At 34.7% G+C, this 13,634-nt stretch overlaps 1 protein-coding gene across 2 annotated transcripts; it reads left to right on the forward strand.

The window, feature by feature from the left end:
- The first annotated feature begins 71 nt into the window (after nt 1-71).
- Nucleotides 72-13,111, forward strand: PCID2 (PCI domain containing 2). 2 transcript variants are annotated; one of them, XM_015819324.1, is made up of 15 exons: nt 72-215; nt 1,160-1,233; nt 2,245-2,334; nt 3,220-3,293; nt 3,781-3,846; nt 4,387-4,428; nt 5,003-5,057; nt 5,247-5,350; nt 5,910-5,985; nt 6,090-6,231; nt 6,898-6,998; nt 8,663-8,736; nt 9,924-10,049; nt 11,269-11,392; nt 12,680-13,111. In XM_015819324.1, the coding sequence occupies exons 2-15, from the start codon at nt 1,198-1,200 to the stop codon at nt 12,767-12,769; spliced, it is 1,200 nt and encodes a 399-aa protein (XP_015674810.1). In that variant the 5' UTR covers nt 72-215; nt 1,160-1,197; the 3' UTR covers nt 12,770-13,111. The 2 variants fall into 2 exon arrangements, with proteins under 2 accessions (XP_015674810.1, XP_015674809.1); XM_015819323.1 differs by lacking the exon at nt 72-215 and having other exon boundaries at nt 222-1,233.
- The last annotated feature ends 523 nt before the right edge of the window (nt 13,112-13,634 follow it).

Raw genomic sequence — 13,634 nt, forward strand, 5'->3', positions numbered from 1 at the left:
GCAGTGACGTAGTTCAGGAATCGGGCTCATGATACTGTAGGCAGCGCTGGAAGAAACAGTGCAGCCAATAGGAGAGTTGTGCGCATGCGTTCCGGGGCATCGTGACTGTTTGATAGCGATCGGGAAAGGTTCGGTCGTGGATTCCGGAAATCGAGATATTTTCCTGCGAAGCTTCTGCTGCTGCAATAAACGTGTTGGTCCTTATGTTCCAGAAGGTTCCGTCTTTTTCACTTATTAAATCTGGCTTTGGTGCATATGCAGAGGATCTCTTCTTGTTTTCGCTGCTGATTAGGTCTCGCAGCCATGAGCAACTGTGACTAGTGTGTTATTAATGCAGCTCTGGTCATTTGCACATCGGCTTTGTTTCCAAACACCGATGGGAGCTGTTTTTCAATAATATCTGCCAGCGCGCCCTTAATCCCGCCTCGGACTTGACAGCAAAAACCATACCTGTAACTTTTTAAGTTTAGCTTTCCTGCAAAGATTTTTATCCTTTTCTGTTTGTCTGTAATCAATCACTGCCAGATTAAAAAGGACAGTTGAATTAATCCAATGAGTTAGTGTAGAGTTTTATCAGTGTATCATATAAATTAAAAATCAGTTTTGATCTACAAATGGCTTTTATTAAAAAGAATTTGTAGTATGACAGTTGGGACCTACATATATATTGATGAGAGAATCCAACTACTATGTGCTGAAGGAGGCTGGCCTCTAGGAAGTCAATTTGGGGAAGACAGAACAACCCTTAAATGAGTATTTAAACGATGGGGAAGCTAAAAGCAAGGAGCTATTACTAATAAGTCTACTTCCAACTATATTAGTAATGGCCCCCAGAGAAAGTCCTGATGTGCAGCCTCTATGGATGGTATATCGGAGAAAGCAGTCCGATGTAGATTTAAATCATGTGGTTTAAATTAAATCAGTGATTTAAAACACATACGATCTTAAAGATTCAAAATGGGTAGGCTTTAAGGAATGGGATTTGGAATTATTCTTGAAAAAGTAATGGCAGCAGTGAAGTTATATAAATACAATAAGGGATATGATCTTTTTTCAATATTGTGCTAAAAGATTTGAGACTAGCTGGGATTTTTTGAGCTCTTTTTGGCTAACTTGTTCTACTATTGTGTTTATCGTACTAATGTCTACTATTTTTCAGATTAAAGCATTCACTTAATTTTACGCAGTACTCTTTCAATGGCACATATCAGTATCAACCAATATTTGCAGCAGGTAATTCATAAGTATAATTTGAAGAAAAATCATCTGTTATTAATCATTCATTTTGGTATATTTTGAAAAATTCTTCTAACTTGGCTAGAACTCTTCCAATCCTGATAATGCTCTATGGAATGTACATGAAATAGTAGAAGCATTTCGCCTTCAATAATTGCATGAGATTATCTGTTAAAAGTAATATTTTAATAGACTAAATTTCATGAAGGGTTAATAGTGATCCTTGCCCACTCTTCTGTTACTTTTAAACATGACTTTAACAAACAGTTAAAAGCATTTCAAACTCATTTTTAGTTTAAGTTACCCTTAAACTGTCTACAAAAAATAGTACTCATACTTGTGTGCTTTAATTTTTCTGTATTTCTATATTTCTGATACATCAATATCATTTATTATGTACTTTTATTTTACAAAGTGAATCAGCCCTTAAGCAGATAATCTAAGGAATTTGAATTTCCATTCAGTTATTACATAGCCACCTATTCTGCTATTAGACTTATCCTCATCTTAGAAACACTTGAGTGGGCAACGTACACATAAATACAATCAATCTCAAAAAATATGTTTTTAATTATTGTACTGATTCAGGCAGGAGGTGTAGCTCTCTGACTCTGAAAGTTTCATTTATATGGGTGACATTTTGAATTCATTTTTCATTAGAAAGAATCAAATGAAATAGTTCACTTTAAATTAGTCATATCTTTTCTTTATTTCATTGCTATTTTTGCTATTTTTAGTTAAAAAAATGAGACTTGTACCAAGGCTATGATTCTGAGAGGTTTCTCCATAGTATAAAAAGTGCATGGACAATATGTGATTTCCAGATGTTCATGGACTCCAGTTCCAATTATGAGTGGTGAGAACTGTATTCAGCAGTATCTGGAAAGTCACATGTTACTCCCTACTGCTGGGCATTATGGTGGTCATAGTCAAAACTACCAAGAGTTAATAAAGTTTTCTTATTGGTCCTCTAAACTAATACTAAATTTATATTGTTTTCTTTCACAGGTACTAGAATCTATTGATGGCAGAGATGGATTGTTTTGTGCAGAATTAGTGTCATTTAAACATCCTCATGTTGCAAATCCGAGACTGCAGGTAACACATTTGGACTGAAATCCTGTAAATGTATTGAAGTCCTGTTGAATTCAATAAAGAAACATTACCTATTTATTCCTAAATAGAAATGTATAGGATTGTTAGATAGCCATAATCAGAGCCATGGAAAATACTTTAAAATACATCTTTGAACTGTTGATTTGCTGTGGATTCCATGCCTAAAAGGTATTGCAATGTTTGCTTATGTTTTTAATGACGAGGTATCTACAATAACTTACTCAATGTAAAAGGTCTATTCAACAATCTTCCTACAGAACTGTTTTGACATCTTTTAAAGAAAAGGCTGGATATCAACCTCTGAAAGAAGGTTTAACTTATTTTTCTATACATTGCAAAGGATCGGAATAAATAATCTTTGTGGTTCCTTCTAAATCCAGAATTCTGTGATTCTAAAATCAGTATATTGTACAGTGTTTTTAATCACCAGCTTCTAGATTAAATGTTGCCTCATGAAAGGATTTGGTTTAGCATGCATCATTGTATGTTAAGCTTTTGAAACCCCATAATTGCCTTCTGAGGCTCATTTCTTTCTTTGTTTGAGTTGCATGTATGATTTATCCTTGTTATAAAATGTGAACCTTAGTCACTCTTGAATCTGATTCCAATGACAGTGACATATTCCTCCCATGCTGTATATCATTGACTGAAAGAATAATGACGTAAATATCTTCAGGACTTGTTAAAAATGGAATTTGGCCAGGCAGTTTACTTATAAAATTATTTCTGTTATTTGTTCTGTTATATTAGAAAAAAAGACATAGGCAGTTAAGTTGTACTTCTTCAGCTTCATGGTTTTTGTCAAACTATTTTGTGGCCAACAAGGCCTTATTTTCCTCTCTGGTCTCTATTTTATTTTATAACTAGCTTTCATCTCCAGAAGAAAAATGTCAACAAGTGTTGGAACCACCTTATGATGAGATGTTTGCTGCTCATTTAAGGTAAAATTGGGTGGGATAAGATGCCCCCTGGAGCACAGTGCACTTACCTTCAAGTATTCCAAGTAGTCACAAATGGAACCTTGCACTAAAAAAATGATATCTTAGCAATTATTCTGAAAGTGTAGAAATGGCTGAAATGGTGTAAAAGAATAGTTATTTTTTTAAAACCCAGTTATTCCATAAAAACAAATATTTGGATAGATTTTTACCTGAAAAGTTTTAAAGTAGAAAAATAAAACATTCTAAATATATCAGAAGTAAGCATTCTACTCAAGTACCCTTTTTAGCAAATGAAATTAGGTATCATTTGTTGCCCGTTAAGAAGTCTGATATTTAAGTTGCAAGACAAATATACTAAGAAGCAAGAATCATGAAATACAGTTGGATTTACTAATAAAAATGGTTAAGATTTATTAAATTGAAGTAAAGAGAATATAACCTAAGTTAATTTTGGTTATTAAAATTCATGTTTCATTTTTCTTAATAGATGTACTTACGCAGTTGCCAACCATGACTTTGTAGAAGCGTATAAATGCCAAACAGTTGTGGTACAATATCCTTTACCATTCACTCTTCCAAAAACTTGCAATGGAATTTGGAGTTAAGCTTTCAGCACAAACTACAGAATTACCAGTGTTGGGTTAAGGACCACGTAAATGTACGATCTACTACTTAGACTCAGGGTCTATCTATACTATAGGGTCAGCTATACTGTTGGATGTAAATACTTAAAGAATCCTGATTTTGTTAGATTGCTGGACAATCTAATGGGGGGCTGATTATATAAAACACACCCAATGTAAAGAATCTTCATGCCTGGCTTTTATAATCAATGGGTTTGCATTTCTAGATAAGGAGGATGTTAACATTTGGTAATTAGCAGCATGGTGTAATAATAGTTGTTGTCTCTTCTGATCAGAATGTGACTGGCTTCTGTCATCTATGTCCTTTGAACGTTCATATTAAACCATGGACATTATTCTTACCTTTTTATATCAGTGTTAAGCTGTGGGTTCACACTTAAAGTTGTGTCACTAAATTGCATGATGTTTTTTATGAATCAAATTTCATCAAATTTTCCTATACTCTTTACATCTTTCCTGAGAGCTTTTCAAGCACACAAAGAAGAAAACTGGTAAGTACCTGGTTAACATAAATCTATATCTCAAAATATAAATGAATTGGCCTGATGAGAAATATTCCATTTTACGTAGGTAAGAGGAAGACAGGGGATAACCCATTTTAATATCTCAAATATTTCTCAACTTTGAAGATAAACAGAAGTAAAGTGATCTTTTAGTGGACCAAAAGTAGTAGTTTGTCATACATAGAAAATGGCATGGAGATTGAAGAAAGATATAAAGACAACTAAATCAACATTTGATTTTATTTGCATTAAGCTAGCCTTTTTCTATAATTTTCAGCCATTTGACTATCCTAACAATAGCCCATGGAAGAATTTGAAATAGCCATGAAATCTCTCAATGCCTCATTTGTCCTGGGTAAATGTGGGCTTGGATGTTGGTATGCTTTTTCTATACCCTGAATATTTGGGGAAATTAAAGGAACTCATTAGAAACTGTAGAATTTCATTGTCCGTGTTACAATAATAAATACAAAAGATGTTTTGTTGCTGTGTTTAAAAGTAAGCAGCAGATCATTTTTCAGTGTTTGCAAGATTAACCCTGGGTTGAATTCTCATTTGCCAGGGCTTTGCCTATTATGTATGCAGTGGCACTTGATCTTCGAATTTTTGCCAACAGTGTAAGTATTGCTGCTTGGGCCAAAATTATAGATGCTGAAGGAATGGAAGAGTTTGGGATGGACTGAATAACAAATGGAGATGCTCTGGGCTTGGCCTGAAACATGCTCAAGAATACACAAAGATATTTGCTCACTTGTGTATACACTATACATTCTGGGTGATTGTATCTCACTATTGTGTCATGATAGGCTGATCAACAATTGGCAAAGAAAGGCAAAGGCAAAGTTGGTGACATGTTGGAAAAAGCAGCTGAACTTCTTATGAGCTGTTTCCGTGTGTGTGCAAGCGACACGTGAGTATATCCTTAGTCCTAGGTTAAATTATTTGGAAACGTAGACTATGTTTTTTTTTACTTTGTAAATTGGTCTGTAGGCTTGTTATATGCCAATCTTCCTTGGCGTGAAATTGCCCATAAGTTGAATTTGGAATTCTTTCAGAGCTTTATTGTGGCAAATCATTAACTGTACTTATCCAAAGCAGAAGTTATTTTTCTTAAGACACTCTTAAGATCTGAATTTGTTGGGTTGAAAATTAATGTAAATATTAATTTATCAATAAATGTCACAATTGAAACAGGCCTTCATAACATTTATATTATTTATTATGATTTTACTTATTAAATTTTTATGTGGCCCATCTCCCCTATAAGGCGATTCTTATATATGCCACTTTAGATTTGATGAGCTCTGTAGAATGTTTCTGGATATGTGCAAAGAGGATTATAATGATTACAGACCTTGGTTATGATTTTGGTATGCAAAAACACTTGTTTAGGAATGTAACTCAAAGCCTAATATGTGTGTTTAAGGACAAAATTTTAATTTTGATCATTTTTATAATATTTGTTACAGTCGAGCCAGCATTGAGGATTCAAAAAAGTGGGGCATGTTATTTCTGGTGAATCAATTATTTAAAATATATTTTAAGGTATGACATGAACCTTGAAAATCTTATCATGAATTCTTTCTTTTTAACTCAAGATTATTGTCAACATGTAGCTTCCCCTTTGCTAATATTGTTGTTCTTTCCAGATCAATAAACTTCACCTGTGTAAACCATTGATAAGAGCAATTGATAGCTCAAACCTTAAGGATGAATATAGCATGGCACAAAGAGTCACATACAGATACTATGTTGGAAGGAAGGCCATGTTTGATAGTGATTTTAAACAAGGTATTTATCATATTATAACATGTTTTTTGCTAAGAGATTTTGCAGATTGATACGTTTAAAAAGTTGGTTTGATATGTCTGATCCCAGTATCTTAAAGATACCACAGGTTACAGATCTGTGACTGAATAAACTCATCTTAATTCATTGTAAATACACATTATTGAAATAGATAAATTGCTAATTTCATAAAACTCTGGGTGGGAGAACAGTTCTATTAAACTTGAATATTTGTACAAATGATTCTTGAGAATAATCATGATCTTTCTATTGTATGCTGGTTGAGGAATTCTGGGAATTGAAGTCCACCCATCTTAAAATGGCCAATGTTGAGATACATTGCTTTTAATATATATAATGTATACTGAAATCTCAGCTGATTTAATTTTGCCTTGATATGGCATAAAAAACATACACTTTGGACAATCATTTGTCTGAAATGGATTAGGATTTTCTGCCTGAGCAAGACTAGAAGACCTCCAAGGTCCCTTCCAATTGTTATTCTGTTATTCTGAAGAGCTAAATTTTACATTGTAGTAGGATATCTGCAATCTTCCGGACGACTGGCTATGGAGCCACATTTGGAAAGATTGCTAAAAAAAATGTATCGTCACCCAGTACTTGCTCATGGTCTGTGCTGATGACTTTCTCCTCTTTGTCTTCTTGCAGCTGAAGAGTATCTGTCTTTTGCCTTTGAGCACTGTCACCGGTCCAGTCAGAAAAACAAAAGAATGATATTGATTTATTTGCTGCCAGTGAAAATGTTACTGGTAAGTGGCATTTGAACTTACTAGTCTTCCAGAAAAGATTCCGAACTTTTGATGAATAGTGAAAGAATTTGGAATTATGAGAAGGTCCTGGACATTCTCACAAATTATCTGATGACCTGCCCCTTTCATCCACTCTAATTTCTATTCAGGATTTGTCTTTTTTTTGAGCCATGTCCTACAGCCTTCCCACATGGGGAATGGGGAATGCGTTTCTGCAAAGCCTGGGCTGGCAGCTGTCCATTTTTTAAAAAGAAAGACTAGAGCTCTGTTTGGAGTTCATTCAGTGTAATGGAAGAAGCTGGCACTTTGATTTGTAGCATGCTGGGTTTCTATTTTTATTCTTGCCAACCTAATGAACTGTTGGAAAGAAATTATATAAAGAGCTCAGGACTGTTTCTGTTGTCTATTTGTTTGGCAGCAGGATGACTCTATAAAAATTAAACAGAATGAGACAAATCTGGAAGTCAACAGAAAGATAGTGGGCCAGATCTGCCTTTGGAACTGTAGAAAAAAAATTCCCCATGTGGGAAGGCTGTAGGACATGGCTCAGAATGCTACCTACTCCACTTCTCTGAGCCCACTTCCCTCTCCCTTCATGATCATGTGATCCAGAGTTGAGTATATGTAGCCAACATATACACAAACACAGATATAGTTTAAGGATAGAGCAAAAATACAATTGCAACTTGTTAATTCATTACCCAAACAAAAGTACAGATGGTTCCTAAGGCTCCTTCTGGCAAAGGGTTGTAAAGAATTCCTGAAGTCACACATTCTTTCCCTACCTTGTTTAAATGAAAATGAATGTTAACCTTAAAATTATGAGAATATGTATCTTGATAGATATCAAGTTGGATATCAGCAGAGTGCCACATTAGAATCTCTGGTCTTAAAATATGTTCTGGTACTTATTAAAGAACTGGGGAATGAGCCCTTTGTTAGCCAGAGATTTATGGAGTTGCCCATCATAAGTAAAAGTTTACGGAAGGCATGTAAGATTTGGGACCCATTAAGCATATAAATTTGTTAGCTGTGTACTTGTTAATCTTTTTGTGTTTTGTAACTCTAGTTAGTCAGGAAAAACTTGAAGCTGGATTGAGCACATAGTATGCCATCAGATGTGGTTTGAGAATGACAACCTGGATTCCAGAGAGCTGGAATCATTAATGAAATTCCAGAACTGCTTAGTTGGAACTCCTGTTGCAAGCACTTAGGAATAAACTGTAGTTTAAATTTCAGAACACAGGAAGAAGAGAAAGAATAGGTTCTTTGATATCTTTTGCTAAATGCAAAACTCCCAATTCCAAATCCAAGGTAGTATGACTGCTTTCAGTAGATTCTTTCTGCTAGAATCAGAATTGGTCTTTCAAATTGGGCTTTCTGTTCAAAAATGGCATTCCGACTAGGAATAATATGTAATGGAAATGGGCTGTAGGACATTTTAGAGATATGACTTTGGTCCCCATATGATATGACCCAGTTTGGAATCCGACAAATGCTGGATATTATTTGGGGTAAGACACAGTCAAAAACAGTCTCTGTAGTGCTAGGAGATTGGCTGTGGTGGTAGAACAACTCATGACCATTTATAGCTTTAGAAAAAAACTAATTATTGGGGTTTCTAATTTTTAGCATTGATTTTAAAATTATACTTGGATTTTCAGGGGCATATGCCAATGGTCCAGCTTTTAAAAAAATATGACCTCATGCAGTTTGCAGAAGTTACAAAAGCTGTGAGGTAAGTTTCATTTATGGAATTGCATACTTATAATCCTATTAGTGTAATAAGACTGCAAACTATATTTGTCTTACAATGTAACAAACTGCTTTATGTTAAAAAAAAATCGAGAAAAAACCACAGATTTTTTCTCTACTTCCTCTTCTTAGTCCCTAATTTCATACAAGTGTAATGAAATAATGAGAATTGTAAAGCAAATTAAACCAACATTCTTCTTTCCCCAGGATATAAATGAAACATCCCAACTATAACCACATATGAGTTGTAACTCTGCCTGCTTTGTACCAATGCCCTACCATCTTTTGCAAAATAGATCCCAGAATCCAAAAAGTTGCCAATCCATTTGCTTAATATTGGTATCTCTAAATATTGGTTTAGTGTGGTGTGCACAAGCAGAAACATCTCAGGCAAAATCTTGGTTTGTGGACTTTCTCCTTGTTTCTTTCCTCCATGGAACTAGAAGGAAGAACAAAGTAAAATTCTGTTTTACTTTGACTAGACCTCTTCTTTCATATAAACTGGAGTGTTAATTTACTGATTTGGTCTGAATTTTGTAAACTGGTTGTTAATTTATTTCTGGGCTTCTTTCTGAAGAATATCATGCTGGTTGCTGGTGCTAAGTTAATGTACTCTCTCTGGGCAATTGGATGGTGTATCTGTTGTATCTCTTCTTGTAGCAGGATAGTTGCTTGCAATGGGAAGATATTAGTAGTGTGTAGTAAGATGCTTTCACTAGATTGTGAAAGAGCTTTCAGGGTCTTTATAGTTTAATGTAGGGTGGGAAGAAGTAATTATGTTTGGGAATTCAGAGAAAAGAGAAAATGGGAATGGGCCACTACTTATCATTGTTGCATAATGATTGTTGCTTAATTTAGATAACACCTCTGAGTAAGCCAGGAAAATAAACATCGAACAAGTATATAACTCTTGGACTGTTAGATTAGAATTCTCCACATTCTCCTTTAATAACATGTCAGGTTAAAGTGAAACAGAGTTCTAGTTTACTCTTCCTCTTGGCTATGGGGGAGAGGCAAAGATACTGGAAAAGTCAAATAAATTGATGAACTCCTATGAAGCTACTTGTTGCTCATCACTCAGAATGTTGTTATGCATCCCAAGTTATATGTAGATACAGTCACTGTGAATTTTTGGGAATGTTCAAAATCTTGATTTTCTAATTCCTTTAGTGAAGGGAACCTTCTTTTATTAAATGATGCTCTGGCAAAACATGAGACGTTTTTCATTCGCTGTGGTATCTTTCTTATTCTTGAGAAGTTGAAAATCATCACCTACAGAAATCTCTTCAAGAAAGTGTAAGAATTTCATTTATATTGCTTGACATGGCTAAGGTGTCTTTAACTGTATACAGTATGATGTTATAATAGGGAAAAGGCCACATCAACCAGAATTATACTGCTTACTTTTCCTTTACTGTAAGGAATATTTTTTGTTGAATAAAGAGCCTCTGGCTTTTAACCATTTTCCTAAATGGAAATTTCTGCTAGTAATTTTTTTTAATTCGTAGTATGTTTTCCAGAAGCATCTGGAATCTATTGTTTTAAATGTAAGAACCATGCTTTCAATTTTCAGAGACATGCCTGCAATATTTATTTTAAATATCTGGCAAGAGAAAAACTGTCCCTCCATGCTTTAAAAAAAAATAGAGTTCTCTGAAATTAGAATTTCTGATTGTAGTAAAAATTCAGACGAGCCGAGAAAAGTCATAGTCAGGGAATAAAGTGAAGCTTGGTTTATATGAATTTTATATTCTGTTTTGATTAAGCATTTATAGTTATTAATGCAATTAATACTTTTAATGAACTGAGTTATTCTGGAATAACCAGGTTTGCTTATTTGGGTTACTTTTAATCCTAATCTATTAGTAAAATGACAAGATTCTCTTTCATTCCCCAAATAAAGTAATAATGGGACAGTTTGGTTCCAAATATTAGGGACTAACTAGATAACTCATGATCCATTGGGTCATCCTTTCAGATATATTTCCTCACCAAAACAGAGAATGCAAGTCCAGATCTGCCACAGTGCTCCTGTCATCAGCCATGGTCACATGGTCCCCTTTGACTTTCTCCCTGCAAACTTCCCAGGCTTCTCCATTAACTTATGGGAAGCTGTCAGGGAATATTGTAAATGAGGGTCACATAACCATGGCAGCAGAGCAGTGGCACTGAATAGCAGTGCAGCTCTGCTGAAACAGCAAGAATTTTCCAAAATGTCATTCCCATGGGAGTAATGGGTCCTGACATTCTGTAAGTTGGCCCATTTGAGGTACCTTGGTTGAAACAGTTTTGCCCTTTAATGCATCTTTTCTCCCTAAATGAAATTTGGCTGGATCCACTAGACTATATGATAGAATCTACAATAATTTTCTCAGAAAAGTAGATTTGTACATGTTTCCATTCACAGAAATATAAGTAGCCAGAAAGAGGATAGATCTGGAGGTTGAGGCATAGCCTAAATTGGAATTACTGCCAATAATAGCAACTGTGATGGTTTCTTTTTTCTTTCCTTAAGATACTTGTTACTTAAAACTCACCAGCTAGCTCTAGATGCCTTTCTGGTTGCCCTGAAATTCATGAAAGTCACTGATGTCGATATTGATGAAGTCCAGTGCATTTTGGCTAATCTCATTTACATGGTAAGTGTTGGCATTCATAACATGGCATGGATAGACATAACATTTGCTGTTGTTGTAAGCTTGCTGTACTATAACTTTAATGTCTCTGAATCCTACTTATATGCAATGAATGTACTCTGTATATTCATAAGCATAAAAGGACAAATGGTTACTCAATAGGACAATGGAACTGGACAATTTTTTTTCTCAATTACATTTTTCTCCAACATTGTATTAATGGTGTATTAATCACTAGCTTATAGTCAGAGGAACATTGCCAGCTGCCCCAGGTTCTGTATTAGGATGAGAGTACATCAGCCTTTTTCAGCCTTGTGTCTTTGGGCTTCACTGAGGTAACAGATCCCAAAATTCCCAGCCAGCTTAATCAGTGGCCAAATTGGTAGAGAATTCAGAAATTCATAGTTTTGGTATAGCTGGAAGACAACAGATTCAGGGAAAATAGACATTCAAGGTATCAACAGCAGTGATGTGTGGAAAGGATTATATATATCACAATGTTGATTCAAGAAAAGCAATTCCTTTATACCTGCTTGATACCTTTTAGTGCACCTTTCCCAGTCTAGTGCCTTCCAACCATTGCTGAATTTTAATTGCCCAAATTCTTATCTAGCATGGTGAAAGAACATCTCAATTTAACTTTATAAATACATGTGTTTATATTTTAACTTTAACTTTATAAATGCATGTGTTTATATTTGCTAATCTGGAGGATGCCAAATTGATTTAGAACAACAATTCTTAAACTGGAGGTAATTTGGGCATATCTTGGGGAATAATGGACTAATTTGTAATTGCTGGTTTGTGAGTTGAGGATTCAGTTTGGGATTATCATTCTCCTGAGACACTTGTGCAAAACAAGAAAAATCTGTTTTTGGGGGGTGGGGAGGTGGGGTAATGACATTATTCAAGACCAGGAAAAAGAGCATTAATTCAGAATATGTCTTAACACTATTTTGTTTGCAGTGACTTTGTTTCCTACTTGAATATTGATACAAAATAATCTGTTAATCTTATAATCTCACTTACGTTACCTACTCTTACTCATTACCACACATTAGCCATGCGCCCTGTACATGCTTATTCAAATTATCTAGTGCCTAAATCACACAACCTCGCACAAGAGTATGTCCCTGTGTATAATATTGCTCTGTTCTGTAATTAATCTTTCAAAAATGGCATACATAGAAAAAATATACATAGTTAAATAAATATTGAGACCCAAGAGAAATATGTAAATTATTCTAGATTTACCAGGCTGGTGCTTGTGGGTTTTTCTCCCCAAACTAGGGTCATATTAAGGGCTATATCTCACATCAGCATCAGAAGCTTGTGGTCAGCAAGCAAAATCCTTTTCCTCCACTTTCTACTGTATGCTGAACTGAGATGGAGGAATGTTGCTCCTGGACGGGGATTACGATTGGAGAAGCCCTCTTTAAAAGGTGGAACAGTCTTGTATTTAGGACAACGCAATAGAGAACTGGCAAGGACTTGTTGAAGAGATGGCTGCAGCACAGAAGAGAACGAATGGCTCCATTACTTTCTTCCACTCAAAGGAAATGATTATGGTCCCCTCTCTGTAATCTTCAAAACCGCCTTCTGGAAGGCTATTTTCAGAATAGGTACAGAATGAACTATGTATTGTTCCAGCAGAACTTTTTTGTAGATTTTTCTTGATAAAAAATCCCAATTTGAATAAACAGCATTATATTCTGTTGATAACCTCTGGTGAACTCTGTGTTCATAATGTGATGATAATGTTTTCAATTTTAATATTGCTATATTTTTTTAAAAAATGTAATGACCGAATGTGTTATCTTTCAAAGTTTAATTAAATGTAGAAAATGAAAAAATAATAGTAAAAACAGAACCCATTTTTGGATGTTTTACATTTTTAAAATTGTAAATTAAGGGTACTTTCAGTGAGACTGGCTGCTGTGTTGTTAATTTGACTTCAGCATCTATAAGCAATCTAGGGCTCTTATTAAGCATATCTTTAAGTAATTATCTGCAGGGCTCATACAATGAATTTAGTTTACAGTGGTGTAATTTGTAAATTCTTGTTTAGGTCATTGTGCTAGATTTTCTCCTTTGTATTTCTTCATGTTTATATATTAGAACCAGTGATCTCAGAAATGATTCTCCTGAAGAGAATACAAAATTAAATACACATTAATGGGGAAAGATAGTCAAATTTAAAACCAAATCACACAGTCAGAGAAATTAGTACTGGGATTTATACTGG

This window comes from Protobothrops mucrosquamatus, unplaced genomic scaffold, assembly GCF_001527695.2.
Source record: "Protobothrops mucrosquamatus isolate PMUCROS unplaced genomic scaffold, P.Mucros_1.0 scaffold897, whole genome shotgun sequence".
Classification (NCBI taxonomy): domain Eukaryota; kingdom Metazoa; phylum Chordata; class Lepidosauria; order Squamata; family Viperidae; genus Protobothrops; species Protobothrops mucrosquamatus.

Bases quoted from the DNA above. Each gene is read 5' to 3' on its own strand.
- PCID2 (XM_015819324.1), top strand. From the start codon at position 1,198: ATGGCACATATCAGTATCAACCAATATTTGCAGCAG. The intron at 1,234-2,244 runs GTAATTCATAAG...TTTCTTTCACAG, and splicing joins TCAACCAATATTTGCAGCAG to GTACTAGAATCTATTGATGG. The intron at 4,429-5,002 runs GTAAGTACCTGG...CTCATTTGCCAG, and splicing joins GCACACAAAGAAGAAAACTG to GGCTTTGCCTATTATGTATG.